Consider the following 26,490-nt stretch of genomic DNA (forward strand, 5'->3'; position numbering starts at 1 on the left):
ATCAATGGCTACCCTCAGCTCTGGCTCTGGAGCATTGTGCCTCTCCGTTTTCTACTCTGTCCTTTTTGTCTTCCAGATCAATGACCATGATGGATGTGGATTCTGAAGAATATATCAACTCTAATCTTATCCAAATCTTTGTCTCAAATGTTCCTCTGAGAACATCTATAACATTCCCACTTGTCCACTTCTTGAACATTTTTTTCTTCTAGATCTAGTGCTGAATATTAGCTTATTAGGCTACTTGTACCTAGACGTTCTCCTGTCAGGAGCCACCAGGGCAGGGCATTGGGTCTGGTTCAGCGTGTGACCTGTGTTGGATCCTGAGGATTATTTTCTTTAAGCGTACGATGAATACGACTACATCCTTGGAATGAGGCCCTCAGTGGCCCTGACAAAGGAGGGGCTGAACTCTCAAAGAACCCCATTCATCACCAAGGATCCCTCCTTTCTTCTCCTCATTTCTCTTCCTGAGAGGGAATTAGAGGAGAGCAAAACCAAAGACACAAAAAGCTCCAGGCTTTGATTTGGCCGTTTCTGTAAATGGAAGAGGCTATAGTTAAAAATGTTGTACAATATTGTTTGTTATTGATATGATTTGCTGTGGAAATCTTATTTCAGCTGTTAAGAACAGGCTAGTTAACAGATCTATGTAACAGGTAAAAACCTGTAGCTAGCTAGTCAGACTAAGGTTGACTCTGTAGAGCTTACTGAAGTGATCTGGTGCAGTGGGGTTCTATACTGAACAAAAATATAAACGCAACATGTAAAGTATTGGTTCAATGTTTCATGAGCTGAAATAAAAGATCCCAGAACTTTAAAAGGCCGCTCTAAAAAAAATAAATTTTATTTTACCAGGTAAGTTGACTGAGAACACGTTCTCATTTGCAGCAACGACCTGGGGAATAGTTACAGGGGAGAGGAGGGGGATGAATGAGCCAATTGTAAACTGGGGATTATTGGGTGACCGTGATGGTTTGAGGGCCAGATTGGGAATTTAGCCAGGACACCGGGGTTAACACCCCTACTCTTACGACAAGTGCCATGGGATCTTTAATGACCTCAGAGTCAGGACACCCGTTTAACGTCCCATCCGAAAGACGGCACCCTACACAGGGCAGTGTCCCCAATCACTGCCCTGGGGCATTGGGATATTTTTTAGACCAGAGGAAAGAGTGCCTCCTACTGGCCTCCAACACCACTTCCAGCAGCATCTGGTCTCCCATCCAGGGACTGACCAGGACCAACCCTGCTTAGCTTCAGAAGCAAGCCAGCAGTGGTATGCAGGGTGGTATGCTGCTGGCAAAATGTGCACTTTTGTCACACAACACAATGCCACAGATGTCTCAAGTTTTGAGGGAGCATGCAATTGGCATGCTGACTACAGGAATGTCCACTAGAACTGTTGCCAGATAATTTAATGTTAATTTCTATACCATAAGCCGTCTCCGTCATTTTAGAGAATTTAGCAGTACGTCCAACCGACCTCACAATCGTGTTACCACTCCAGCCCAGGACATCCACAAACGGCTTCTTTACCTGCGGGATCGTCTGAGACGAGCCACCCAGACAGCTGATGAAACTGAGTATTTCTCTATGTCATAAAGCCCTTTTGTGGGGAAAGACTAATTCTGATTGGCTGGGCTTGGCTGCCCAGTTGGTGGGCCTGGCTCCCAAGTGAGTGGGTCTATGCCCTCCCAGGCCCACGCAAAGTTGCGCCCCTGACCAGTCGTGAAATCCATAGATTAGGGCCTAAAGAATGTATTAAATTGACTGAGTTCCTTATATCAACTGTAACTCAGTAAAATCGTTGAAATTGTTGCATTTATTTTTGTTCAGTATAGAAATAGCCAGTTGTGAGAGCTGGGGTTTGAGTGGCTACCAAAAATCACCTTCTTTTTACACTCTCATCCGTGACTGTCTGAGGCAATCTTCTGTGAGTCACCGTCCATTTTGAAGGTGAAAACCCTTTTGTGACGTAGCCTACGCATTTGTTGAAGTCTTTTTGTAATCATTGAAACTCCCAAAATGTGTTTAAGGCGTTGCTCTTTTGAATGAGCTTGCATTGTACAGAAAGATCTTTTTTAGTGTAGGTAGGTTGGCAAATGGGAATGCAAACAAACTCGTCAATGCATGGCCCTCATCAGGACTGAAGCCCTCGTCTCTCCATTGTGTCCTGGAGGACAGGAGCACACAGCCTACTCGGTTGGATAGCCTTATTTGTTGTGCTGAAGCACAAGTGTTGCGTTTTATTGCAACACTTGTGCAAGCTGAATAAAGAGGACCTGTTGCCATGGAGATTCTCCAGTGGCACCCCATGGAACACAAACTCCCAACGTCTAAAGTTTATCCTACTGTGATTACCAATGATTATAGACATGCATAGGAAGACATGATTACACTGAAAAAAAATGTGGTTGTCATTTAGCACTCTCTTATCGAGAGCGACTTACAATTCGTGATCATGAATGATCTTAAAGGCCATGGATCTGAGGTCGAAGGCAATTCTGTGCCACATCGGTTGCGCCTTAGATTTGGTAACATTAGTAACCTACTGATGTTTCTCAATAAAGCTGATGAGGTAACCACAATGGAAACCTGCTGAAACTCTGGTGACTTTGTCCCCTGGGACCCTGCCTTAGGTGGTGTTCCACTTGTTTACTGTGTGACAGGATTTGTTTTGTGAACACTGTTTGGGACTGACTCTCCTCCTTTCATTCTGTGCTGTGCAGTCTGGCTGAGGACGAGGTACAGACGGAGTCGGATGTGGTAGAGGGGATGGATGTGGCACTGCGATCCAAAGGTAAGAACAAGGCCCTGCATGCTAAGACCAATGTTGTATTTTGAGAAGACCACTTATTCTAGTATTCTTCTTCTAGTGTTTATCTTACCGTTAAACATACTTGTTGTTTGATGTGGATCTCATGGAGCTACACAGAGCAACCATTGTGCCATTCAGTTAAAACCGTATCACCACTACCTCTGAGGTTGTTGCACGGGTTCAACCTCACCATCACGTGCTGTGGATGTTAGCCTAAGTCACCATTTAGGAGGCATCCTTCACACGTGATCACTATCACAGGGCCCAACCACACTGACTTAACATATGACATTTGTTGCCAGATTGGGAAACCAAGCAGTAGGGTTTGGTGACGAAAATCCCTTATTTGGTTGGATTCAGTATTCCTGGGCAACCACCACCGTATTAAGTCTCTCAATGAAGGGGTTCTGCTAACAAACAAATGCTTGAGGATTTACACTGCCTTTGACCTTCAATGACCCCCCATCTGAGTGTCATTGTGTAGAGTGGCCTGGGACTGGGAGTGCCTCTGCCGCTCTAGCCTTTCATGCCAGGGATCTAGTCTCTGTCCTTCTAAGATTCCTATTAGCTGCTTCTCTCTGTGTTGTATGTATGGTTACCTGGTGTCCCCTCTGCTCATGCCACTAGTGTCTGACCCCGGGTCAGCAGAGCGGGTGCTGGCGACTCAGAAGAGGAAAGTGTCCAGCCCAACCCACTCCTCCAACGGCCACTACCCCTCAGACACCTCGCCCAGCCCCTTGAAGAAGAAGAAGAAACCTGGAGCCGTCCACAGCAACAACAAAGACCAGGTGGGGTGGAGGGGGGGGGGGGGGGGGATGTAGTTAGTTTGTGACTGTGTGCGCTTGTGTAAGTGTGCTTGTGTGTGCACCTGTGCATGACTGATTGTGCACCTGTGCATGACTGATTGTGCTTCCAGGTTTAAATGAAAGACTCTGCTTCATGTTCTGTGGTCGGATGCATTTGTTCATATCCCAAAAATGTCTAACATATATTGATGATTGACTATTAAGATGATTTATCTGCCTGCTGATTAATCATGATAACTGTTTATAGAATGGAATACTTTTTTTAAACTGCCTTTTTTGGAAAGAGTAGATATGCCTGCCAAATATGCTTGTTTGTGTTGTGAATGCTTTGTTTTACATGTATGACATGATTCAACCCCAAGTACAAACTTTTGAATTCAGTTCCACTGACAATGAACATGTCACACATTCTGAACAGTCACATAGATATGTGCTGACTAGTATTGTGTCTTGTTCACTGATTGGCTGATGTGGATTGATGCGGTGTCAAGCATGATACCCAACACAAAACTGGTTATTGGTCCACCAGGGAAAGTCATCAATGAAATTGCACATTGCAAGTCTGACAACATAAAAATATGACAATAACACAAACTTACGGTTTAGATCAAAAACAATGACATTACTATCGTATAGGCCTACATTGATATTGACTAGACCAACTAAACAGTCTTGTGTTTGGTGCCTGCCTTATTTTGCATTACATGTTGCTTATTACCCTGCCTTACTTGCCACTTTGTGATTATCTGTGTGTTTCTGTTGCACTGCACCTTTTGTGTTTTGTTTTCTGCGTGTGTTTTGAAACCCGCCCCCTGTTTCTCTTGCCTGCATTTCAGTCAGAACTAAGACATGGTCCCTTTTACTATGTGAAGCAGTCATCACTCACCACAGACCCTGTTGATGTTGTCCCGCAGGACAGCAGGAATGACTTCTACTGCTGGCTGTGCCACCGCGAGGGCCAGGTGCTCTGCTGTGAGCTCTGCCCGAGGGTGTACCACGCCAAGTGCCTCAAACTGCCAGCAGAGCCCGAGGGTGACTGGTTCTGTCCAGAGTGTGAGGTACTCACTCACGTGTGTGCCGTGCGTGTGGGTGTGTAGGTGTATATACGTGTGCAAGCGGTGTGGGAGTGTTCCAGGCACATTCTCGCTTAACCACTAGCTTAATGTCCGCTTGCTCTTTGGGGTGTCAGGTGATGGGGTTGGAGGCAGGCTTGGGGTCAATTCCAATTGGACTCTGCATTCTAGTAAAAAAATAAACATATTATCCTATAATAATGGTACTACACGTGGTACTTCCCAATTATTTAATTTAAATGGAATGGACCCCAGGCCTGTTTAGATGGGGCTAACATAAAGTGGGCAGGATCTTTATCTTCCCTCTCTAGATGGATGTTGCCTCTGAGGACTAGTACCACAGTCTACTATAGATAATGACATACTGTAGATGCATAGTTAAGAGCCAGCCCAGCAACCTACTGTGAGTGGTTGTGTTTACCCAGCTACTATTTGTCAATGGTACATTGTCCTAACTTTGTCATTTTTCCAGAAAATCACAGTAGCAGAGTGCATAGAGACACAGAGCAAGGCCATGACTATGCTAACGATAGAACAGCTGTCCTACCTGCTGAAGTTTGCCCTCCAGAAGATGAAACAGCCGGGGGTAAGTTAGTGAAAGTCTCTTTCATGTCCTCTAGGTGCCCACTGTGGGCTAGAGATGGGTCTATCGCTTCTGTTGTTTATGAGAGTTGAACTAATACTTGTTTCTTCTGTGGGCAGACTGAGCCCTTCTGGAAGCCTGTGGCTCTGGAGCAGCACCCTGACTATGCTGAGTACATATACCACCCAATGGACCTCGCAACACTAGAGAAGGTACCATTACATTCACATTTCAGTCATTTAGCAGATGTTTATCCATTCCTGACTTGGAGCCCTCTAATAGCAAGGCAATTATGAGCTTTTTGAGTCTATAAATCATGGTCTACAGATAATACAGTGCCTTCAGAAAGTATTCACAAGCTTTCATTTTTTTCACATTTTGTTGTGTTGCCTGAATTTTAAATTGATTACATTTAGATTTTGTCACTGGCCTACACAAAATAACCCATAATGTCAAAGTGGAATTATGTTTTAAGAAATGTTTACTAATTAATAAAAAATGAAGAGCTAATATGTTTTGAGTCTAAGTATTCCACCCATTTGTTATGGCAAGCCTAAATACACTGAACAAAAATATAAACGCAACAATTTCAGTTCATATCAATCAATTGAAATAAATAAATTAGGCCCAAATCTAAGGGTTTCACATGAGTGGGAATACAGATATGTATACGTTGGTCACAGATACCTAAAAAATAAAATTGGTAGGAGCGTTGATCAGAAAACCAGTCCGTATCTGGTGTAACCACCATTTTCCTCATACAGTGCATAGAGTTGATCTGGCTGTTGATTGTGGCCTGTGGAATGGCTGTGTGAAGTTGCTGGATATTGGCGGGAACTGGAACACGCTGTCGATCCAGAGCATCCCAAACATGCTCAATTTATTTATTTATTTGTTTATTTCACCTTTATTTAACCAGGTAGGCTAGCTGAGAACAAGTTCTCATTTACAATTGTGACCTGGCCAAGATAAAGCAAAGCAGTTCGACACATACAACAACACAGAATTACACATGGAGTAAAACAAACATACAGTCAATAATACAGTAGAAAAAAATAAGTATATACAATGTGAGCAAATGAGGTGAGATAAGGGAGGTAAAGGCAAAAAAAAAGGCCATGGTGGCAAAGTAAATACAATATAGCAAGTAAAACACTGGAATGGTAGATTTGCAGTGGAAGAATGTGCAAAGTAAAGATAGAAATAATGGGGTGCAAAGGAGCAAAATAAATACAGTAGGGGGAGAGGTAATTGTTTGGGCTAAATTATAGATGGGCTATGTACAGGTGCAGTAATCTGTGAGCTTCTCTGACAGCTGGTGCTTAAAGCTAGTGGGGGAGATAAGTGTTTCCAGTTTCAGAGATTTTTGCAGTTCATTCCAGTCATTGGCAGCAGAGAACTGGAAGGAGAGCTAAATGAAGAATTGGTTTTGGGGATGACCAGAGAGATATACCTGCTGGAGCGCGTGCTACAGGTGGGTGCTGCTATGGTGACCAGCGAGCTGAGATAAGGGGGGACTTTACCTAGCAGGGTCTTGTAGATGACCTGGAGCCAGTGGGTTTGGCGACGAGTATGAAGCGAGGGCCAGCCAACGAGAGCGTACAGGTCGCAGTGGTGGTGAGTAGTATATGGGGCTTTGGTGACAAAACGGATGGCACTGTGATAGACTGCATCCAATTTATTGAGTAGGGTATTGGAGGCTATTTTGTAAATGACATCGCCGAAGTCGAGGATCGGTAGGATGGTCAGTTTTACGAGGGTATGTCTGGCAGCATGAGTGAAGGATGCTTTGTTGCGAAATAGGAAGCCAATTCTAGATTTAACTTTGGATTGGAGATGTTTGATGTGAGTCTGGAGGAGAGTTTACAGTCTAACCAGACACCTAGGTATTTGTAGTTGTCCACATATTCTATGTCAGAACCGTCCAGAGTAGTGATGTTGGACGGGCGGGCAGGTGCAGGCAGCGATCGGTTGAAGAGCATGCATTTAGATTTACTTGTATTTAAGAGCAATTGGAGGCCACGGAAGGAGAGTTGTATGGCATTGAACCTCGTCTGGAGTGTTGTTAACACAGTGTCCAAAGAATTGCCAGAAGTATACAGAATGGTGTCGTCTGCGTATCACTAATAATTAATAGTTGTACCTACTGTTTTTGCTATGATCACTGATCTGGCTTTCAGGTGTGTCTATAAAATGTACTTTTTGTTACATTTAACCAGAACCATGCATAATGCACATTCACTAACAATGTAGCAGGTATTATAGTCAATTAACACCAATTTCATAAATAATCTCACAAGCACAAGCCCATGTGCTAGTGAGAAGTCAGCTAATATTTATATTTGAAGTTTAGCCAACTTGGATCAAAGATATAATTTCACACGCTCTGAATTCAGCTAACAAGGCAAAATAGTTGAATTGTTATGAACACAACCTTCTGTCCGTCTCCAACTGTTTGAACAGCATGCTAGTCTGTCCACTTTGTTCACATGTTGAAATCAAGTGGCTTACCTTATTTCTCAGAATGAGAATGAGTTGCCAATTCATTATAGAATTGTTTTATGCTTATTGCAGATTTATTAAACAGTCATCCAAAACAGCTAGTATAACAATCTTTATTTGACAAAAATGCTTCTAGCGATACGTGGCACCATAAGACAAACTGAGACAAATTGAGCATACATTTTCTAGAATGACTGTTCATTGGTATGTCTGTTTTAGTAGTGTCTGCTCTTGCTCGAAATTTGAGGAGTTGAAACAAACAGGGTATGGTCCGAAAGATTAACTTTTCCTATTACAGTAAAATAATGTCTCAATATGTTTCAGTGTCCATATGACCTATTCTGTTGGATCAAACCTCAAATGCAAATGGCGAGTTAAAACCATTTTGTCAGAGAGGTAGAAGTGATCTCTCATCTTTGTTGTTGTGGTAGGGGGAGTGGCTTGGGAGAAAGAGACAAACCGAGAGGTTTCACTCTTGCCAAAAATCTGTCAAAATAAGCCCAAAGCGTTTCTAACACAAGGCCAAATATACAGTTGCTTAGAAAGACGACATTGAATGTTCCTGAATGGCCTAGTTACAGTTTTGACTTAAATCATCTTGAAAATCTATGGCAAGACTTATATTGTTGTTTAGAAATGATCAACAACCAACTTGACAGAGTTTGAAGAATCTTAAAAAGAATAATGTGCAAATATTATTTGTACAATCCAGGTGTGCAAAGATCTTAGACTTAACCAGAAAGACTCACTCACAGCTGTAATCACTGCCAAAGGTGATTCTAACATGTATTGACTCTGGGTGTGAATACTTATGTAAATTCGATATTTCTGTATTTCATTTTCAATCAATTTGCAAAAATGTCTAAAACCATGTTTTCACTTTGTCATTATGAGGTATTGTGTGTAGATGGCATTGTTTAAATATTCCCCATGTAACGTTAATGGGGCGCTAACATAGCTGCCATAGAATTTTGTCATGTAAATGCATCATTATGCAGAAACATTTAAAGCGTCAATCAGCAGTTAAAACAATAAAGCGTACTCACCACCATTTGTTTTGTTAAAAAGCAGGGGAGATGGGGCTGGAGAAATGTACCACCCTCAAATTCAAAGACAGAGCTATGGCTGCAAGGACTGACCATCCATGATATCAAAATTATAGTTTTAACCATGTTTTTCGGCCAGACAGTGCTTGTTTACATTTACTTTGTTTACAAACATTGGAGTAAAACAAGCTTATATTTTGGGTTCTGATGGGGAACGACAGTTGAACTTAGCTCATGATCCATTTATAAATTATGTTCTTCAAGAATCAATAGGTACATAATATTATTAAGTCCAAAAATGGATGTAGCAATTGCTGATCGCCACTTTTAATGGCCCAACCATTGAGATCCTATTCAATTATTCTAAATCCTAGTTCAATGGGCCCAACTCCCTAAATACATGGCTCTGGTGTAATCAAATCATATTTTTCTCTGCTATATTGGTAGAATATGAAAAAGAAAATGTATGGCTGCACAGAATCCTTCTTGGCTGACATGAAATGGATCTTACACAACTGTATCATCTACAATGGAGGTAGGTCAAAAACACATGTTTAAGACGGTTTCCTCACTATACTGCTTGCAACATGCTTTGGAAATTAAACTTGGCTCTTACAAACATGTTTGTTCCAGGAAATCATAAACTAACAGCAACAGCAAAGGTTGTTGTGAAGATCTGTGAACACGAAGTGAGTATCATTTTTACATGATGACTGAAATGCCATTCAGTGGTGTGTTTGTTTTCTCCTTTCTAAATGTATTCAGTAATGTGGAAAATGCTGTTTGTTTCAGGTGAATGAAATTGAGGTCTGTCCGGAGTGCTACCTGTCCTCGTGCCAAAAGAGGGACAACTGGTTTTGCGAGCCATGTGTAAGACAAATGTTTCCTCATCTTCTTTTGCAAAGGACATTTTATGGATATAAATGTAAATGTTTGTCCTGTGACTTAGGTCACAATTCGATTTGTCCTGAAGACAAATGTAGATTAGCCTAAATGAAATGTTTCAAATCTCAAAAATATTCTTTACAACACAGGAAAAGTCTTTGCGAATCCTATTCCTCTGTTTGTGTTTACGCTGTTTTATCTGACCGTGCCCCCGGTCTGCCTCCCCTCTCAGGGTCACCCACACCCCCTGGTATGGGCAAAGTTGAAGGGCTTCCCCTTCTGGCCAGCCAAAGCACTGCGGGAGAAGGACGGACAGGTGGACGCACGCTTCTTCGGACAGCATGACAGGTGAGCCTTGCTATTTAATGAAAGTGGCGGATGGAAGGGACTTTTCATAGTAATTACTGAAGTACTGTTTGCGTTCGTATGGTATTGGACTCCTCTGAAGGTAGTCATAGGTCTCTCTGCTTATCCTACTCCTAACTTGTCTCTCTGTGTTTTTTCTCTGCAGGGCGTGGGTTCCCATTAACAATTGCTACCTCATTTCCAAGGAGATTCCCTTCTCTGTGAAGAAGACCAAGAGCATCTTCAACAGCGCCATGCAGGAGATGGAGGTCTATGTGGAGAACATCCGCAAGAAGTTTGGGGTGTTCAACTACGCCCCCTTCCGCACCCCCTACACGCCCAACAACCAGCTTCAGATGCTGCTGGACCCGGCCAACCCCGACGCAGGGACCGTGAAGACGGAGAAACCTGACAAGATGCGCTTCAACTTCGACATGACCGCATCTCCCAAGATGCTCTTGGGCAAGAGCTCTCTGTCGAGCGGGATGGGGCGGAGGATCTCTCTCACGGACATGCCTCGTTCTCCCATGAGCACCAACTCGTCTGTACACACAGGTTCTGACGTGGAGCAGGATGGGATGGAGAGAGGGCCTAGGAACCCCCCATTCCACTACAGCGCTGGGGAGGAGTCTATGGACTATACTGGTAATTAACATGCTCCTGAATCTAACGCATCATATAACTAACACAGTATAGTCACATTCAAAACACAGGTTAGGATCAAGTCTCAAACCATTTGTGGAGGTTAAAGTGTTATGCGTTATGGCCTCAGCATCCCCTGCCTCAGTGAAGATGGGCCATGCAGGCAGCATGACGGGCAGCCCCAAGCCCTTCTCCCCTGGTCTGGTGCCCAAACAGGAGAGGGCCCCAGGCACAGGCAGCATCCTCAACCTCAACCTGGGTGAGTCCCATCTAACCCCACCCCCTTATGTAGCACCTTGTCTTGTGCTGTCTGTTTGGTTTGGGCAGGGGTGGGTAAACTACGGCCCGGCGGGAGGTTTGAGTATAGATTACATTTTTTACATTTTGGGTTATGATTATTAATTATTATTTGGGGTAAAAAAAGAAAAAAAAAGTGTAAAACCCACACCGCACGTGAACGTCTAAAACTATATAGTATGTACAAATTATTATGAAGCTATATATTTTCAAATTACTGCACATTTTCTGGCCCGCAAATTGATTTTGACATACAAATAGTTTTTTTGTTTTTTTATCCCGATGTGGCCCTTGAGCCACCCCTGGGTTAGGGGTTATGTTTTGGTTGAGGTTGAGTTTTAATGTCAGGGTTCATAAGGTCATGAAAAGTCATGGAATTTTTTTATTATGTTTTCCAGGCCTGGAAAGTTTTAGGAAAATGATCAAATCCAAAAAGTTTTTGAAAAGTCATGGAAATTAAAGAAAACATTTCTGTTAATGTAAATAATTTAGGCACAGTTTAAAAAAATATTTTATCAATCACATAAAATCAACATATCAGACAGGATCGGAATATGACACTTCAGTGCATATGTGTGTGTGTGCGCAAGCGTCACCTGCATGTGTGCCTTGCTCAAGGAGACAGACAGTCGGACATTACATTCCCTCTATGATTGCAGCAGTAGGTAGGCCTAGCCTATAAAATATGATAGAGAACAGACTAATTGGGTAGCCAATTCAAAACATATATTGTAGCCTGGCCAGTTAACTAGAGAGAGAACTGTTTAGTTGTTATTAGTCATGTCCCAAAAAACTTTCCACCTACACTCGCAAATAAGGCCATAAAAAGTGTCATACAAATTATTAATTTAAATTACTATTTTTGACGAAACTAACAATTAACTTTGTCATTGTATTAGTTGGGATTCTTTTTAATCTCGATGAATCGAGTCATGTTAATCAAAATATTAATGTGTGAATTGTGATCCGTAGTTTTATGAACTGGTTTTGTAGATACTTCCAGTTGATTTGGGCATCCGATGTATGAGAAATTGCAAGTCAATAGATACTAATCAGCCTGCAAAGTAAACACTTTTAAGGTAGCTAAGAGAAATATGACTAAACTAGAAAAGGTGAATTTCCTGAAGAAAATTTGTGGGCTTGTTTCAGCTGAATAAAAAGATTAGTAACCGACCATACAGTTAGCCATTTGATCTTTGATATATTGAATGAGCACATTATTGTATAAAGGTATAAAACATATTTGGTTGCAATGTTTTACATCAAGGGTGGTCAACCATCCTCCAGGAGAACTACTGGGTGTGCAGGCTTTTGTTCCAGTCCCCCTCTAACAAAACACATTTTAGAAATGAGCTGCTCAACCGAACCTTGATAAACTGACTTTTATGTGTATGATCCAGTACCTCTCAAGACTGAGGGAAAGGGGATACCTAGTCAGTTGCACAACTTAATGCATTCAACCGAAAATCTGTCTTCCGCATTTAACCCAACACCTCGGATTGACCCCATGTGTATTATTCAGTTGCCTAATAGATATTCTACTTGGTGGGGGGGTTAAGTACCTTGCACAACAACAGGAAATGGTACATGGGATCAGAGAGCAGCTTCCCAGTGTCGGTACTACATTTATGCTTACTTTTTTTGTACATAGAGACGCCACAAATTGTTGGTCATGTAAATTTGGTTAAAAGTAATGGAGAAGTCATGAAATTCCATCTGTCAATATGTGTATGAAACCTATAGTGTTGTTTGTCACAGATCGTGTGAAGGCTGAGATGGACCTGAAGGAGCTCAGTGAGACAGTACAACAACAACAGGGGTCATCACTCCTCCTCACTACCCCCAAGAGACCCACGAGGAGCCTGGACAAGACCATCGAGAGCTGCAAGGCCCAACTAGGTACACACATATGCTCACACACCATCTATGAATTGTGTCTAGAGCAGGGATTGGCAACTTCAGTCCTCGGGGCCGGAGTGGTGTCACCCTTTTCCCCATCCCTAGCAAACACAGCTGATTTTAAACTAATTGCATTCTAAACTGAAGATCTATATCCCGGGTGGCGCAGTGGTCTAGGGCAGTGCTAGCTGCGCCACCAGAGTCTCTGGGTTCGCGCCCAGGCTCTGTCGCAGCCGGCCGCAACGGGAGGTCCGTGGGGCGACGCACAATCGGCATAGCGTCGTCCGGGTTAGGGAGGGTTTGGCCGGTAGGGATATCCTTGTCTCAGTATGTAAAAATGTAATAAAATGTATGCACTCTACTGTAAGTCGCTCTGGATAAGAGCGTCTGCTAAATGACTAAAATGTCAATGTAAAAAATGTATATTATTGGAGTCAGATGTGTTAGCTGGGGCTGGGGCAAAAGTGTGACACCAATCAGGTCCCAGAGGACTGGAGTTGCCCATCCCTAGTCTAGAGGAACAAATTTGAAGACCTATAAATGATACGCTCATGTTCATCATGTATTAATTCTATGATTTATATGTTGTTTCTTTATTCCTTTGCAGGCATTGATGAGATCTCTGAGGACGTATACAAGGGTGTGGAACACAGTGACTCTGAGGATTCCGAAAAGTCAGACTCCAGCAACAGCGAGTACCTTAGCGACGAGGAGCACAGACCGAAGAGCGCCGCCCATGACGACAAGGACAAAGCAGAGAGGGAGTCTAGGAAGAGGCCCAAGGCAAGCACACCGGTAGAGGACAAGGGGGCAGTCACAGGGACCAGGGATAAAAAAAACTCTGAATCTCTGCTCAAAGACAGACATGGCAACAATGGTCCAGAGAGAGATTCCCGGGAGAAGCTCATGACTCCCCAGACTCAGCCCCCCACAGACAGGCCCAAGGCCCTAGAGGCGGGTAGGGCAGGCGCACCCCGGGCCCTTGCTGGCCCAGACCAGGACTCCGACTCAGAGAGGGAGCTGGTGATTGACCTGGGGGATGAGCAGGGGGGCAGAGATCGTAAGAGAGCCAGGAGGGAGCCAGGGGCTGTAGCCGCTAAGCCCACGAAGGAGCCCCCTGGCACCAAGCTGGAAGGTGAGGGCTCATTTCAAGTCTTGTTTATTTTGTTTTGTGTACTCTAGTTGCTTCATATGATAATTTTTTGAGAGACTGAGGCCTAAAGGCTCATCAGAAGGGAGGGAAATACTGTTTATTCTGTCTTTATTTAATCAATGTATTTTTTTCTCTGACCAGGCAAATTCCCCACCGCAGTGACCCCCTCTCTGGCCTCCGCAACCTCGTCCAACCCCAAAGACCCCAGTCAGCCGCTCATCAACCCCACACTCAACCTGTCCTCTAGCCAGCCCAACACGGCCTTCACCACCACCCCTGCAGCTCCCACCCCAGCCCCCACTCTCTCCTCCACAGCTGCCTCAGCCCAGTCGGCAGCGAAGAAACAGCGCCCCCTGCTGCCCAAAGAGACGGCTCAGGCAGTGCAGAGGGCAGTGGTGTGGAACCCCGCCAACAAGTTCCAGACGTCCTCCCAGAAGTGGCCCGTGCAGCAGGAGGAGCAGTCGACTGGGCCAAACCAGACACAGGTTCCTGTTCCTGTCCAGGCTCCGACGCAGACGCAGGCACAGACACGCAGCCCACAGCAGCTCCAGTCACAGCAGCAGTTGCAGGCATCCTCCAGTACACGTTACCAGACCAGACAGGCAGCAAAAGGTACATAGAAACCCAGTCCACTAAACACAACTCCCCAACATCTGTGAACACATACATAATCATTTCATATTAGTTCATATGAGCTGAATTGTAGTTTTCTTTCAATCCTCTTCTGTGGTTTACAGCCGTGCAGCCTAAAGATGGTCCCCAGACCTCCACCTCATCAGTTACCTTGGTCACCTCTGGTGCCTCCTCCACCTCTTCCTCGTCTTACCTGGCAGGAGACTTCCAGATCCCCACAGCTTCAGCAGATGTGGCAGCTGACATCGCAAAGTACACCAGCAAAGTGAGTTAGCCTGATGCTATATGTCTAAACAGAATAAATAGATAGAAACTTTACAGGGGAAAGTTTATTGATTCACAGATTATATTTGTGTTATATTGATATGGAAAGTTACCTGACTGTGATCAATCTGTGAATTGTTATAATCTCACCTGATCTCTTCAGATGATGGACACGATTAAAGGGACGATGACAGAAATCTACAACGACCTTTCCAAAAGCTCTTCAGGAAACACAATCGCAGAGGTGAGTGCTGGTGAAGAGACTTTAGGTCGAGTCTATAACATAAGTAAACTTCTCTCCTGTCTCACTGCATTGTGATAACTGTTGAATATATTTGCCCAGATCCGGCGGCTGAGGATAGAGATAGAGAAGCTTCAGTGGCTACATCAGCAAGAGCTGTCGGAGATGAAACACAATCTTGGTTTGTTATACTTGCCCTTTCCTTAAAAATATAATAATTTTTAGGTTGGTATCATTGTGAGTGTACAAAACAATAAGAACACCTTCCTAATATTGAGTTGTACCCCCCCCCCCCCCCCTTTGCCCCCAGAACAGCCTCAATTAATCAGTGCATGGACTCTACAAGGTGTCTAAAGCGTTCCACAAGGATGCTGGCCCATGTTGACTCCATTGCAAGTTAGCTGGATGCCCTTTGTGTGGTGGACCATTTTTGATATATACAGGAAACTGTTGAACGTGAAAGACCCGGCAGCGTTGCAGTTCTTGACACAAACCGGTGCGCCTGGCACCTACCACCATACCCCATTCAAAGGCACTTAAATATTTTGTCTTGCCCATTCACCCTCTGAATGGCACACAGACAATCCATGTCTCAATTATCCCAATGCTTAAAAATCCTCCCCTTTATTTACACTGATTTGAAGTGGATTTCTGACATCCACGTCTTTGGCGCCCGGGGAACGGTGGGTTGGTTAACTGCCTTGCTCAGGGGCAGAATGACAGATTTTTACCTTGTCAGCTTGGGGATTCGATCAGGGAACCTTCCGCTTACTGGCCCATGGCTCTAACCACTAGGCTACCTGCCATTCCTAATGTTTTGTACACTGTACTGTATGTTTGTCTTTGTCAGCCAATTCATGTGTGTATGAGATGGACTAATGTGTTATCTATGTGTTTTTAACATTTTAATAACGCAAGTGTGTGCATTATAGCTGTGTTTCTAATATACTCATTCAATGCATGTGTTGTAAGAATTTTATAAAACACATGCATAGTACACATTTGTATCCATGTGTTATATTCATTCATTATATTCGATATCAAGTGAATTCTATTCATAGATTTTCTAAATGTGTCCTGTCATGTCCTGTAGAGCTGACTATGGCAGAGATGAGGCAGAGTCTGGAGCAGGAGAGGGAGCGTCTGGTGGCGGAGGTGAAGAAGCAGATGGAGGTGGAAAAACTGCAGGCGGTGGATGAGACCAAGAAGAAGCAGTGGTGTGCGAACTGCAGGAAGGAGGCCATCTTCTACTGCTGCTGGAACACCAGCTACTGTGACTACCCCTGCCAGCAAGCCCACTGGCCAGAACACATGAAGTCCTGCACACAGTCAGGTATAATAATAATTTAGTTATTACACACACAAAAGATGTAATTTGCACCAAAAATGTCCTATGCGTCAACATTTCTGAAAAACCCCACTCCAGGGTTTTTTCTTGATTATAAAGGGGCTTAGTTGGTGGGCGTTTACAAATCTCTCCAAAGAGCTGAGATTTATTTTTGCAGTTTTAAAGCTAATGTCCTGCAGTTCTACATATGCTGGCATGGAGCGGAGAGGAAATGTTGCCGTTTTCAAGCTTGGTTCCTGCAATTCTATGTATTTTTACATGGATAATGCAGTGTTATTTTGCTCAAACATGATAACTAAATGATGAATCATGATAACGTCCTCTCACTGTCAACTGTGTTTATTTTCAGCAAACTTAACATATGTAAATATTTGTATGAACATAAAAAGATTCAACAACTGAGACATAAACTGAACAAGTTCCACAGACATGTGACTAACAGAAATGGAATAATGTGTCCCTGTACAAAGGGGGGAGGGGTCAAAATCAAAAGTAACAGTCAGTATCTGGTGTGGCCACCAGCTGCATTAAGTACTGCAGTGCATCTCCTCCTCATGGACTGCACCATATTTGCCAGTTCTTGCTGTGAGATGTTATCCCACTCTTCCACCAAGGCATCTGTAAGTTCCTGGACATTTTTGAGGGCCCTAGCCCTCACCCTCCGATCCAACAGGTCCCAGAAGTGCTCAATGGGATTGAGATCCGGGCTCTTCGCTGGCCATGGCAGAACACTGACATCCCTGTCTTGCAGGAAATCACGCACAGAATGAGCAGTATGGCTGGTGGCATTGTCATGCTGGAGGGTCATGTCAGGATGAGTCTGCAGGAAGGGTACCATATAAGAGAGGAGGATGTCTTCCCTGTAAAGCACAGCGTTGAGATTGCCTGCAATGACAACAAGCTCAGTCCGATGATGCTGTGACACACCGCCCCAGACCATGACGGACCCTCCACCTCCAAATCGATCCCGCTCCAGAGTACAGGCCTCGGTGTAATGCTCATTCCTTCGATGATAAACGCGAATCCGACCATCACCCCTGGTGAGACAAAATCGTGAGCACTTTTTGCCAGTCCTGTCTGGTCCAGCGACGGTGGGTTTGTGCCCATAGGCGACGTTGTTGCCGGGTCATGACCTGCCTGACCACAAGCCTACAAGCCCTCAGTCCAGCCTCTCTCAGCCTATTGCGGGCAGTCTGAGCACTGATGGAGGGATTGTGCGTTCCTGGTGTAACTCGGGCAGCTGCTGTTGCCATCCTGTACCTGTCCTGCAGGTGTGATGTTCAGATGTAACGATCAGCTGTCCGCCCTGTCTCCCTGTTGCGCTGTCTTAGGCGTCTCACAGTACGGACATTGCAATTTATTGCCCTGGCCACATCTGCAGTCCTCATGCCTCCTTGCAGCATGCCTCAGGCACATTCACGCAGATAAGCAGGGACATCTTTCTTTTGGTGTTTTTCAGAGTCAGTAGAAAGGCCTCTTTTTAGTGTCTTAAGTTTTCATAACTGTGACCTTAACTTCTACTCGGTCACAATCCTGGATCCGGGAGCACCCCCATCAGTAAAAAAGCTGACTAGCATAGCCTAGCATAGCGTCACAAGTAAATACTAGCATCTAAATATCATTAAATCACAAGTCCAAGACACCAGATGAAAGATACACATCTTGTGAAGCCAGCCATCATTTCTGATTTTTAAAATGTTTTACAGGGAAGACACAATATATATTTCTATTAGCTAAACATGATAGCAAAAGACACAACTTTTTCTTCCACCATTTTTTTCCTGCATAGGTAGCTATCACAATTTCGACCAAATAAAGATATAAATAGTCACTAACCAAGAAACAACTTCATCAGATGACAGTCTGATAACATATTTATTGTACAGCATATGTTTTGTTAGAAAAATTTGCATATTTCAGGTATAAATCATAGTTTTACATTGCAGCCACCATCACAACTCTCACCAAAGCAACTAGAATAACTACAGAGACCAACGTGAATTACCTAAATACTCATCATAAAACATTTATGAAAAATACACAGCGTACAGCAAATGAAAGACAAAGATCTTGTGAATCCAGCCAATATTTCAGATTTTTTAAGTGTTTTACAGCGAAAACACAATATAGCATTATATTAGCTTACTACAATAGCCAACCACACAACAGCATTGATTCAAGCCAACAATAGCGATAACGAATAAACCTGCAAAAGATATTAATTGTTTCACTAACCTTCTCAAACTTCTTCAGATGACAGTCCTATAACATCATATTACACAATACATATAGATTTTTTTCGAAAATGTGCATATTTAGCGGCACAAATCGTGGTTATACAATGAGAATAGTAGCCAAGCTGCCAACAATATGTCGGGAGAAATCTTGGGAGAGGCACCTAATCTAATCAGTAACTAATCATAAACTTGACAAAAAAATACAGGTTGGACAGCAAATGAAAGATACATTAGTTCTTAATGCAACCGCTGTGTTAGATTTTTAAAATTAACGTTACTACGAAATACAGCGTGCGTTAAAGCGAGACCGCACCGAAATTAATGGCGGAATATGAGTTTGACATTTTTCAACAGAACAACGAATTAACATTATAAATAATTCTTACTTTTTGATGAGCTTTCATCAGAATCTTGGGCAAGTTGTCCTTTGTGCAAAAGAATCGTTGCTCGGTTGTAGATTGTCGCCTTCAACTTTGGAATTAGCAGTAAACATTAGCCATGTGGCCCAGACGTGCCCAACTCAGTAGAACGCAGCACAAAGAAATATCCGAAAATCGCAATATACTGATATAAACTGATATAACTCGGTTTAAAATAACAACATTATGATGTCTTTAACACCTATATCGAATAAAATCAGAGCGGGATATATCTAAGGCCTATAACGGGAGCTTTCTAGAACGCCATCCTGAGGTCTGTCTTGCGTCATGGCGAATGAAGGAAAGACTGGACCCCACGTTCCCAGTCCATTTATATGGCCTCAGATCTGCCTAGCAACTCCATTCCAATTCTCACTATTTGCTGACATCTAGGGGAAGGCGTATGCAGTGCATCTCAACCAATAGAAGACATGCAAATTAATAAACTGACCTCAGAACAGCCTGGCTGATTTCAGATTTCTCACTTCCTCACAGGAAAATTGCTCCAACTTGAGTTCTGTTTTACTCACAGATATAATTCAAACGGTTTTAGAAACTAGAGAGTGTTTTCTATCCAATAGTAATAATAATATGCATATTGTACGAGCAAGAATTGAGTACGAGGCAGTTTAATTTGGGAACGAAATTTTTACAAAGTGAAAACAGCACCCCCTATTGAGAATTAACCGCTCTAGGGTATCGTCAACAGCCAGTGAAACTGCAGGGCGCCAAATTCAAAACAACAGAAATCCCATAATTAAAATTCCTCAAACATACATGTATTTTACACCATTTTAAAGATACACTTGTTGTAAATCCAGCCACAGTGTCCGATTTCAAATATGCTTTACGACGAAAGCAAACCAAACGTTTATGTTAGGTGGGTGCCTATTCACAGAAAAACACAGCCATTTTTCCAGCCAAAGAGAGGAGTCACAAAAAGCAGAAATAGATAAAATTAATCACTAACCTTTGATGATCTTCATCAGATGACACTAATAGGACTTCATGTTACACAATACATGTATGTTTTGTTCGGTAAAGTTCATATTTATATCCAAAAATCTAAGTTTACATTGGCGCGTTATGTTCAGTAGTTCCAAAACATCCAGTGATTTTGCAGAGCCACATCAATTTACAGAAAGTCATCATAAATGTTGATGAAAATACAAGTGTTACACATTACATTTTAGATCCACTTCTCCTTAATGCAACCGCATTGTCAGATTTCAAAAAAACTTTACGGAAAAAGCAAACCATGCAATAATTTGAGTACGGCGCTCAGACGACAAATCAACCCAAAGAGATATCCGCCATGTTGGAGTCAACAGAAGTCAGAAATAGCATTATAAATATTTACTTACCTTTGATGATCTTCATCAGAATGCACTCCCAGGAATCCCAGTTCCACAATAAATGTTTGTTTTGTTCGATAATGTCCATCATCTATGTACAAATTCCTCCTTGTTGTTCGCGCCTTCAGTACACAATCTAAATTCACGACGCGTGTGCAAGTCCAGCGGAAAGTACGGACGAAAAGTCAAAAAAGTTTTGTTACAGTTCGTAGAAACATGTCAAACGATGTATAGAATCAATCTTTAGGACGTTTTTAACATAAATCTTCAATAATATTCCAACCGGAGAATTCCTTTGTCTTCAGAAATGCAATGGAACGCAAGCTAACTCTCTCACGTGAACGCGCCTGGTCAGCTCGTGGCTCTCTGGCAGACCTCTGACTCATTCCCCTCTCATTCGCCCCCACTTCACAGTAGAAGCCTCAAACTAGGTTCTAAAGACTGTTGACATCTAGTGGAAGCCTTAGGAAGTACAACATGACCCCATTTCCACTGTATCTTGGATAAGCAAAGAGTTGAAAAACTACAAACCTCAGATTTCCCACTTCCTGGTTGGATTTTTTTCTCAGGTTTTTGCCAGCCATATGAGTTCTGTTATACTCACAGACGTCATTCAAACAGTTTTAGAAACTTCAGAGTGTTTTCTATCCAAATCTACTAATAAAATGCATATCCTAGGATCTGGGCCTGAGTAGCAGGCAGTTTACTCTGGGCACGCTTTTCATCCGGACATGAAAATACTGCCGCCTACCCCAAAGAAGTTAAGACACTAACAGCTTACAGACGGAAGGCAATTAACGACCGTTCCACAGGTGCATGTTCATTAATTGTTTATGGTTCTTTGAACAAGCATGGGAAACAGTGTTTAAACCCTTTACAATGAAGATCTGTGAAGTTATTTGGATTTTTACGAATTGTCTTTGAAAGACAGGGTCCTGAAAAAGGGACGTTTCTTTTTTTGCTGAGTTTATTAAATTAATTGTTTTGGGAATTTAATTCTGCCTGACTGTCTAGTTTTTATTTAGGTGATTGTTAGTAGAGATGCACGATATATCAGTTAACATATTGGAATCAGACGATATTAGCTAAAAATGGCAACATCGGTATCGGCCGATGTTTAGTATAACGCCCGATGTGCAAAACCGATGTCAAAGCTGACGTTCATACCTATATAACAAAGGTACATGATGTCAAGCAAAATGTTGCGCTATACGTGCAACACGGCATTCCTAAACTAGCCCACAATGTCTGCTGTGTGGATCGAACAGTCAACAAGTCAAGCAGTCATTTGAAAGAGTAACAAAATTTCAGCAATACAACTCAAAGGTGAAAGCCAAGATAATGGAATTCATTGCCCTTGTCAATCAACCGCTTGCTGTTGTGGGTGATGTTGGCTTTTGCCTACTGTTTGAGCACCGGTTAACACTACAAAGTGTGCTATTTTTCAGATGTTGCCCTACCAGAGTTACACAGTAATAGCGTCACTGCTATTAGCTTCACAACATACATACTATGGAACTCCATTTGGGTCTTTGCGTGTCATAAAATATACAGTGACACTGTCAAAGCTGTACAACAAAGTCAGCAAACACCGGCCACGAACGATGTGTTTACAATACCGCGTTGGTAATAAACCATCATTTGTTCGACCGCAACTTCTGGGGTAGCTAGCTTTAGCTTGGTACGTAGCTAGCCTGAAAACAATGACCAGTAGAAACTGCAGTCATTTTCATTATTCTTAGCAATGATTTAGGAATCCTTGTGAGTAAGAATTAGCTAGGTTGCCACTTGTTGTTTGCCTATTGAAATTGAACTTCAGTTCATGAAAATAAATAGCTAGCCAGCTACTTAACCCTGTTGCCCAAAGCTAACGTTATAAGCAGCCAGCTAGCTTCATCTGGCTTGAGAGGCTCGACCGGACCGGTTTATGTGTTGTGAAGCTAGCCACAATAAGGATTAGGCACAATAGTGGAATTTGCGGTTTGCCTTCAAAATAGAGATATGTCATTGACAGTGAAGCAAATAAATACAAATAGTAGAATTATGCCATACTTTTATTTTGAAGGCTAACCGCAAAGTCCACTATTGTGGCTAATCCTTATTGTGACTAGCTTCACATAGATGGGTTCGACCACCATTAATCAAATAAGAACTGTCTTATAAATTAGGGTTATTTCAGATGATGACATCTAGCTATATAGTTAGCTAGCTAACTATATAGCTACTGAAACAGATTGTCGTTTTGCTATGTTTTTGGGGAAGAACATTGTTCGCATTCATGAGCTTTTTTTTTATGACCAGCACTGTAGGTGTGCAAGACAACTTTACCAGCATCATAACATACGTATTGATGAATCCTTGTGACATATGAAATACGAGTCAGTGTAATCAATGTGTAATAACTACGGAGAAAATGTATGAATGCGTTAAATTATTATGTGACGTGCAGTCATATTCAGGTCTTGTTTGGTCAACAAACTTATTTGACATGTTAAATAGTGTATTTTTTTGACACGCAAAGACCCAAACGGCGTTCCATAGAAATCTTGGTTGAGAATGAAACGACTGAACAAATTAACAACTAAACAGCACAGCAAGTAAGTGAAAGAAATAGGTTTTGATTGTGTTTTACTGGTAATGGGGACATACGTAAATGCCAACAAAATAACTTTTTGGTCAGTGTGGTGTGTATGTGTGTGTGTGTGTGTAACCTTTATTTAACTAGGCAAGTCAGTTAATTTGAGAACAAATTCTTATTTACAATGACGTCCTACCCCGGCCAAAACTGGACGATGCTGGGCCAATTGTTGTGCCGCCCTATGGGACTCCCAAATCAAATTTTATTTGTCACATACACATGGTTAGCAGATGTTAATGCGAGTGTAGCGAAATGCTTGTGCTTCTAGTTCCGACAATGCAGTAATAACCAACAAGTAATCTAACCTTACAATTCCACAACTACTACCTTATACACACAAGTGTAAAGGGATAAAGAATATGTACATTTACATTTACATTTAAGTCATTTAGCAGACGCTCTTATCCAGAGCGACTTACAAATTGGAAAGTTCATACATATTCACCCTGGTCCCCCCGTGGGAATTGAACCCTGGTCCCCCCGTGGGAATTGAACCCACAACCCTGGCGTTGCAAGCGCCATGCTCTACCAACTGAGCCACACGGGACCATGTACATAAAGATATATGAATGAGTGATGGTACAGAACGGCATAGGCAAGATGCAGTAGATGGTATAGAGTACAGTATATACATATGAGATGAGTAATGTAGGTTATGTAAACATAAAGTGGCATAGTTTAAAGTGGCTAGTGATACATGTATTACATAAAGATGGCAAGATGCAGTTGATGTTAGAGTACAGTATATACATATACATTATATTAAGTGGCATTGTTTAAAGTGGCTAGGGATACATTTTTGATCAATTCCCATCAATTTCCATTATTAAAGTTAGCTGGAGTTGAGTCAGTATGTTGGCAGCAGCCACTCAATGTTAGTGGTGGCTGTTTAACAGTCTGATGGCCTTGAGATAGAAGCTGTTTTTCAGTCTCTCGGTCCCTGCTTTGATGCACCTGTACTGACCTCGCCTTCTGGATGAAAAAAAATCACGTCCGGATGTGATACAGCCTGGATTCTAACCAGGGACTGTAGTGACGCCTCTTGCACTGAGATGCAGTGCCTTTGACCGCTGCATCCATGTGTGTCTTTAACTATTTAACTGTACTAGAATGCTTTAAAGGCCGCAAAAAAAAATATCTGTATAGTTTATTTTTGGCAAGGAAAATATTGGATATCGGTATCGGCCAAAAATGTTATATCGGTGCATCACTAATTGTTAGTTCTCAAAGATTATTATAGTCACAAATATATAGGTCAATTTTTCCATCCCGGAAAATATATTTAAAAAAATATATACCATTTTGGACTTACGTGACCCGAATAAACTCTGGAGGATTACAATAGCAGAAAAGTTGCTGCTCTCGCACAAACAAAACCATACACATCGTCTTTCTCTGTATTTTACTATCTAAACTTGTATCATGTTCCGACAGCAACAGCTTCTCAACAGGAACCAGAGGTGGAGTCAACCTCTGACCCCTCAGCCAAACCATCAGGTCCCTCTTCCAGTGACCAGCCCCCCTCTGGTACAGCATCTGCCCACACAGACAAAGGCTCCTCTCCTACCTGCAGCGTGGACAAGTGCAAGGACAGTGCCTCTGTTACTGTGCCCTAACCACTACACTGCACTCACACATTTTTACTCTACAATCCCACATTCTGTTAAATGTATGTATCTGTCGGAAAGGGACTAGAGGATATGTACAATAGACCAAGTCTCTCTGCGACCAACTAATCTGGGAATGTCGAGCAAATCTCAGTATGACCACAGAGGCAATTAAACCACCAAACACCCTCAACCTCTCCTAGTCAGGCTCAGGGCTTTTAAATGCCATGGACACTCTTTGCATGAAGGCCTGCTCCTCTGTGATTCAGCTGACTCGTTCTGTCTCTCGATTTGTTCAATGTCTGCTTCGTGATCCGATATTTCAAGCCATCCTTCATCCTCCTCAAAGTCTGTGCCCTAGACTGAAGGAGTCACTTACCTTGTCCTTGTGACTGTATTTCATCTGGATGTAATACATTTTCATTACCTCTCTCCTTTCATCCCCATTTGATGTCCCTCTTACCACCTACCTTTAACGCTATAGGTATCTACAGGAGAACACATCAAAAGATCAGACATCAAAGCTTTCTGTATTCTGACAGCAATCTTAAAGGAAAACTCCACCCAAAAACTATATTTTGGTATTTGTTTCATTAGTCCATGGTTCATATAGTCCCAAAATGTTTTGCATGTCAGCAATCAAGTTTAAGATATGTAAATGTCAAAATACAGAAATACAGCCGGTATGATGCTGCGTATTGCATAATTTGGGTGGAATTTTCCTTTAGACAATCTTAAACTGTGATGCTGCTCTTTAAAATATACCCCAAGTCTTTATAGTTATTTGCCAACGGAAGTGAAATAACATATTATTGGGCCAGGCATTTTTGAGACACCCAACAGATTTAAAATGTCAATTCTACATTGTCAATACAGTTTAAAATATTTCATAATTTAGTAAGTTGTCATTAAGTTATCAATCACTCCCCCTGTGTGTGCATTATTGGTTCATACTCATATTATATAGTAACTCAGTATTTACATAGAATTTAACCAACTGTGATGTATAAAAAAACAACATAAAATGGCTAAAACTGTACAATGTTTTTGTAAGAAGACACATGGACAATATTTATAGTGCTACAACAAGCATATGAGGTTCTCTTTTTTTATAGCACTGTTTGTGAATGTTCCAAGTGTCTTGAAACGGCTCGACTCTGGAAAACAGTTGTATTTGAAAATGCATTATAAGACTTCATATGAATGTCACTAGGACCCTCTGTTCGGACTCTGTCAGATCTATTTCTCTCATCTACCTTCGTTGTTGTTGTGGTTACTCAATAACAATTTAAGCCTATTCCAAAATTACTTCGGACTATGATAAAGCGTGTTGGAGGGTAAAGGAAACTACAAAAGTCACTATTATACTGAGCATGTTTATTTGTCCCCTTTTTTGTCTCACGTGCTCTTGTTTACATATTGTACATACAGTAAATGGATTGTTAATGTCTTTAAGAAAACAATTAAAACAGGTCTGACCAATCTGTCTTGTGAAAGTGTTTTCTTGGAATAAGTGGGCTTTGTTGCCACCTGCTGTCCTACTGGTAACAGTATTTAATGGTTTAGCTTAGTAGCATTTGTTGGTGTGCTCAAATTCAAAGCTAGGCTATACAGCGTTTGTTTTTAATTTGATTGTTTACAAACATTGGAGTAAAACAAACTTATGTTTTGGATTCTGATGGTGGTACGACAATTG

General features: G+C 42.2%; 1 protein-coding gene across 2 annotated transcripts in view; it reads left to right on the plus strand.

Moving 5' to 3' along the window:
* The window catches only part of LOC129861182 (MYND-type zinc finger-containing chromatin reader ZMYND8-like), a 34,463-nt gene extending 8,187 nt beyond the window's left edge, over window positions 1-26,276 (plus strand). The window contains exons 3-21 of one of the 2 annotated variants that reach the window (XM_055932370.1): window positions 2,733-2,803; window positions 3,449-3,609; window positions 4,464-4,685; window positions 5,173-5,286; window positions 5,403-5,495; window positions 9,279-9,366; window positions 9,465-9,520; window positions 9,624-9,701; window positions 9,949-10,064; window positions 10,228-10,706; window positions 10,834-10,962; window positions 12,759-12,899; window positions 13,507-14,034; window positions 14,194-14,664; window positions 14,790-14,950; window positions 15,113-15,193; window positions 15,293-15,371; window positions 16,284-16,523; window positions 24,622-26,276. In XM_055932370.1, the coding sequence (XP_055788345.1) occupies window positions 2,733-2,803; window positions 3,449-3,609; window positions 4,464-4,685; window positions 5,173-5,286; window positions 5,403-5,495; window positions 9,279-9,366; window positions 9,465-9,520; window positions 9,624-9,701; window positions 9,949-10,064; window positions 10,228-10,706; window positions 10,834-10,962; window positions 12,759-12,899; window positions 13,507-14,034; window positions 14,194-14,664; window positions 14,790-14,950; window positions 15,113-15,193; window positions 15,293-15,371; window positions 16,284-16,523; window positions 24,622-24,803 (3,490 nt within the window). In that variant the 3' untranslated portion in view covers window positions 24,804-26,276. The remainder of the gene's footprint in view (window positions 1-2,732; window positions 2,804-3,448; window positions 3,610-4,463; window positions 4,686-5,172; window positions 5,287-5,402; window positions 5,496-9,278; window positions 9,367-9,464; window positions 9,521-9,623; window positions 9,702-9,948; window positions 10,065-10,227; window positions 10,707-10,833; window positions 10,963-12,758; window positions 12,900-13,506; window positions 14,035-14,193; window positions 14,665-14,789; window positions 14,951-15,112; window positions 15,194-15,292; window positions 15,372-16,283; window positions 16,524-24,621) is intronic. The other variant, XM_055932371.1, reaches the window with a different exon arrangement.
* The last annotated feature ends 214 nt before the right edge of the window (window positions 26,277-26,490 follow it).

The sequence above is a fragment of the Salvelinus fontinalis genome, chromosome 8, assembly GCF_029448725.1.
Source record: "Salvelinus fontinalis isolate EN_2023a chromosome 8, ASM2944872v1, whole genome shotgun sequence".
NCBI classification, from domain to species: Eukaryota; Metazoa; Chordata; class Actinopteri; order Salmoniformes; family Salmonidae; genus Salvelinus; species Salvelinus fontinalis.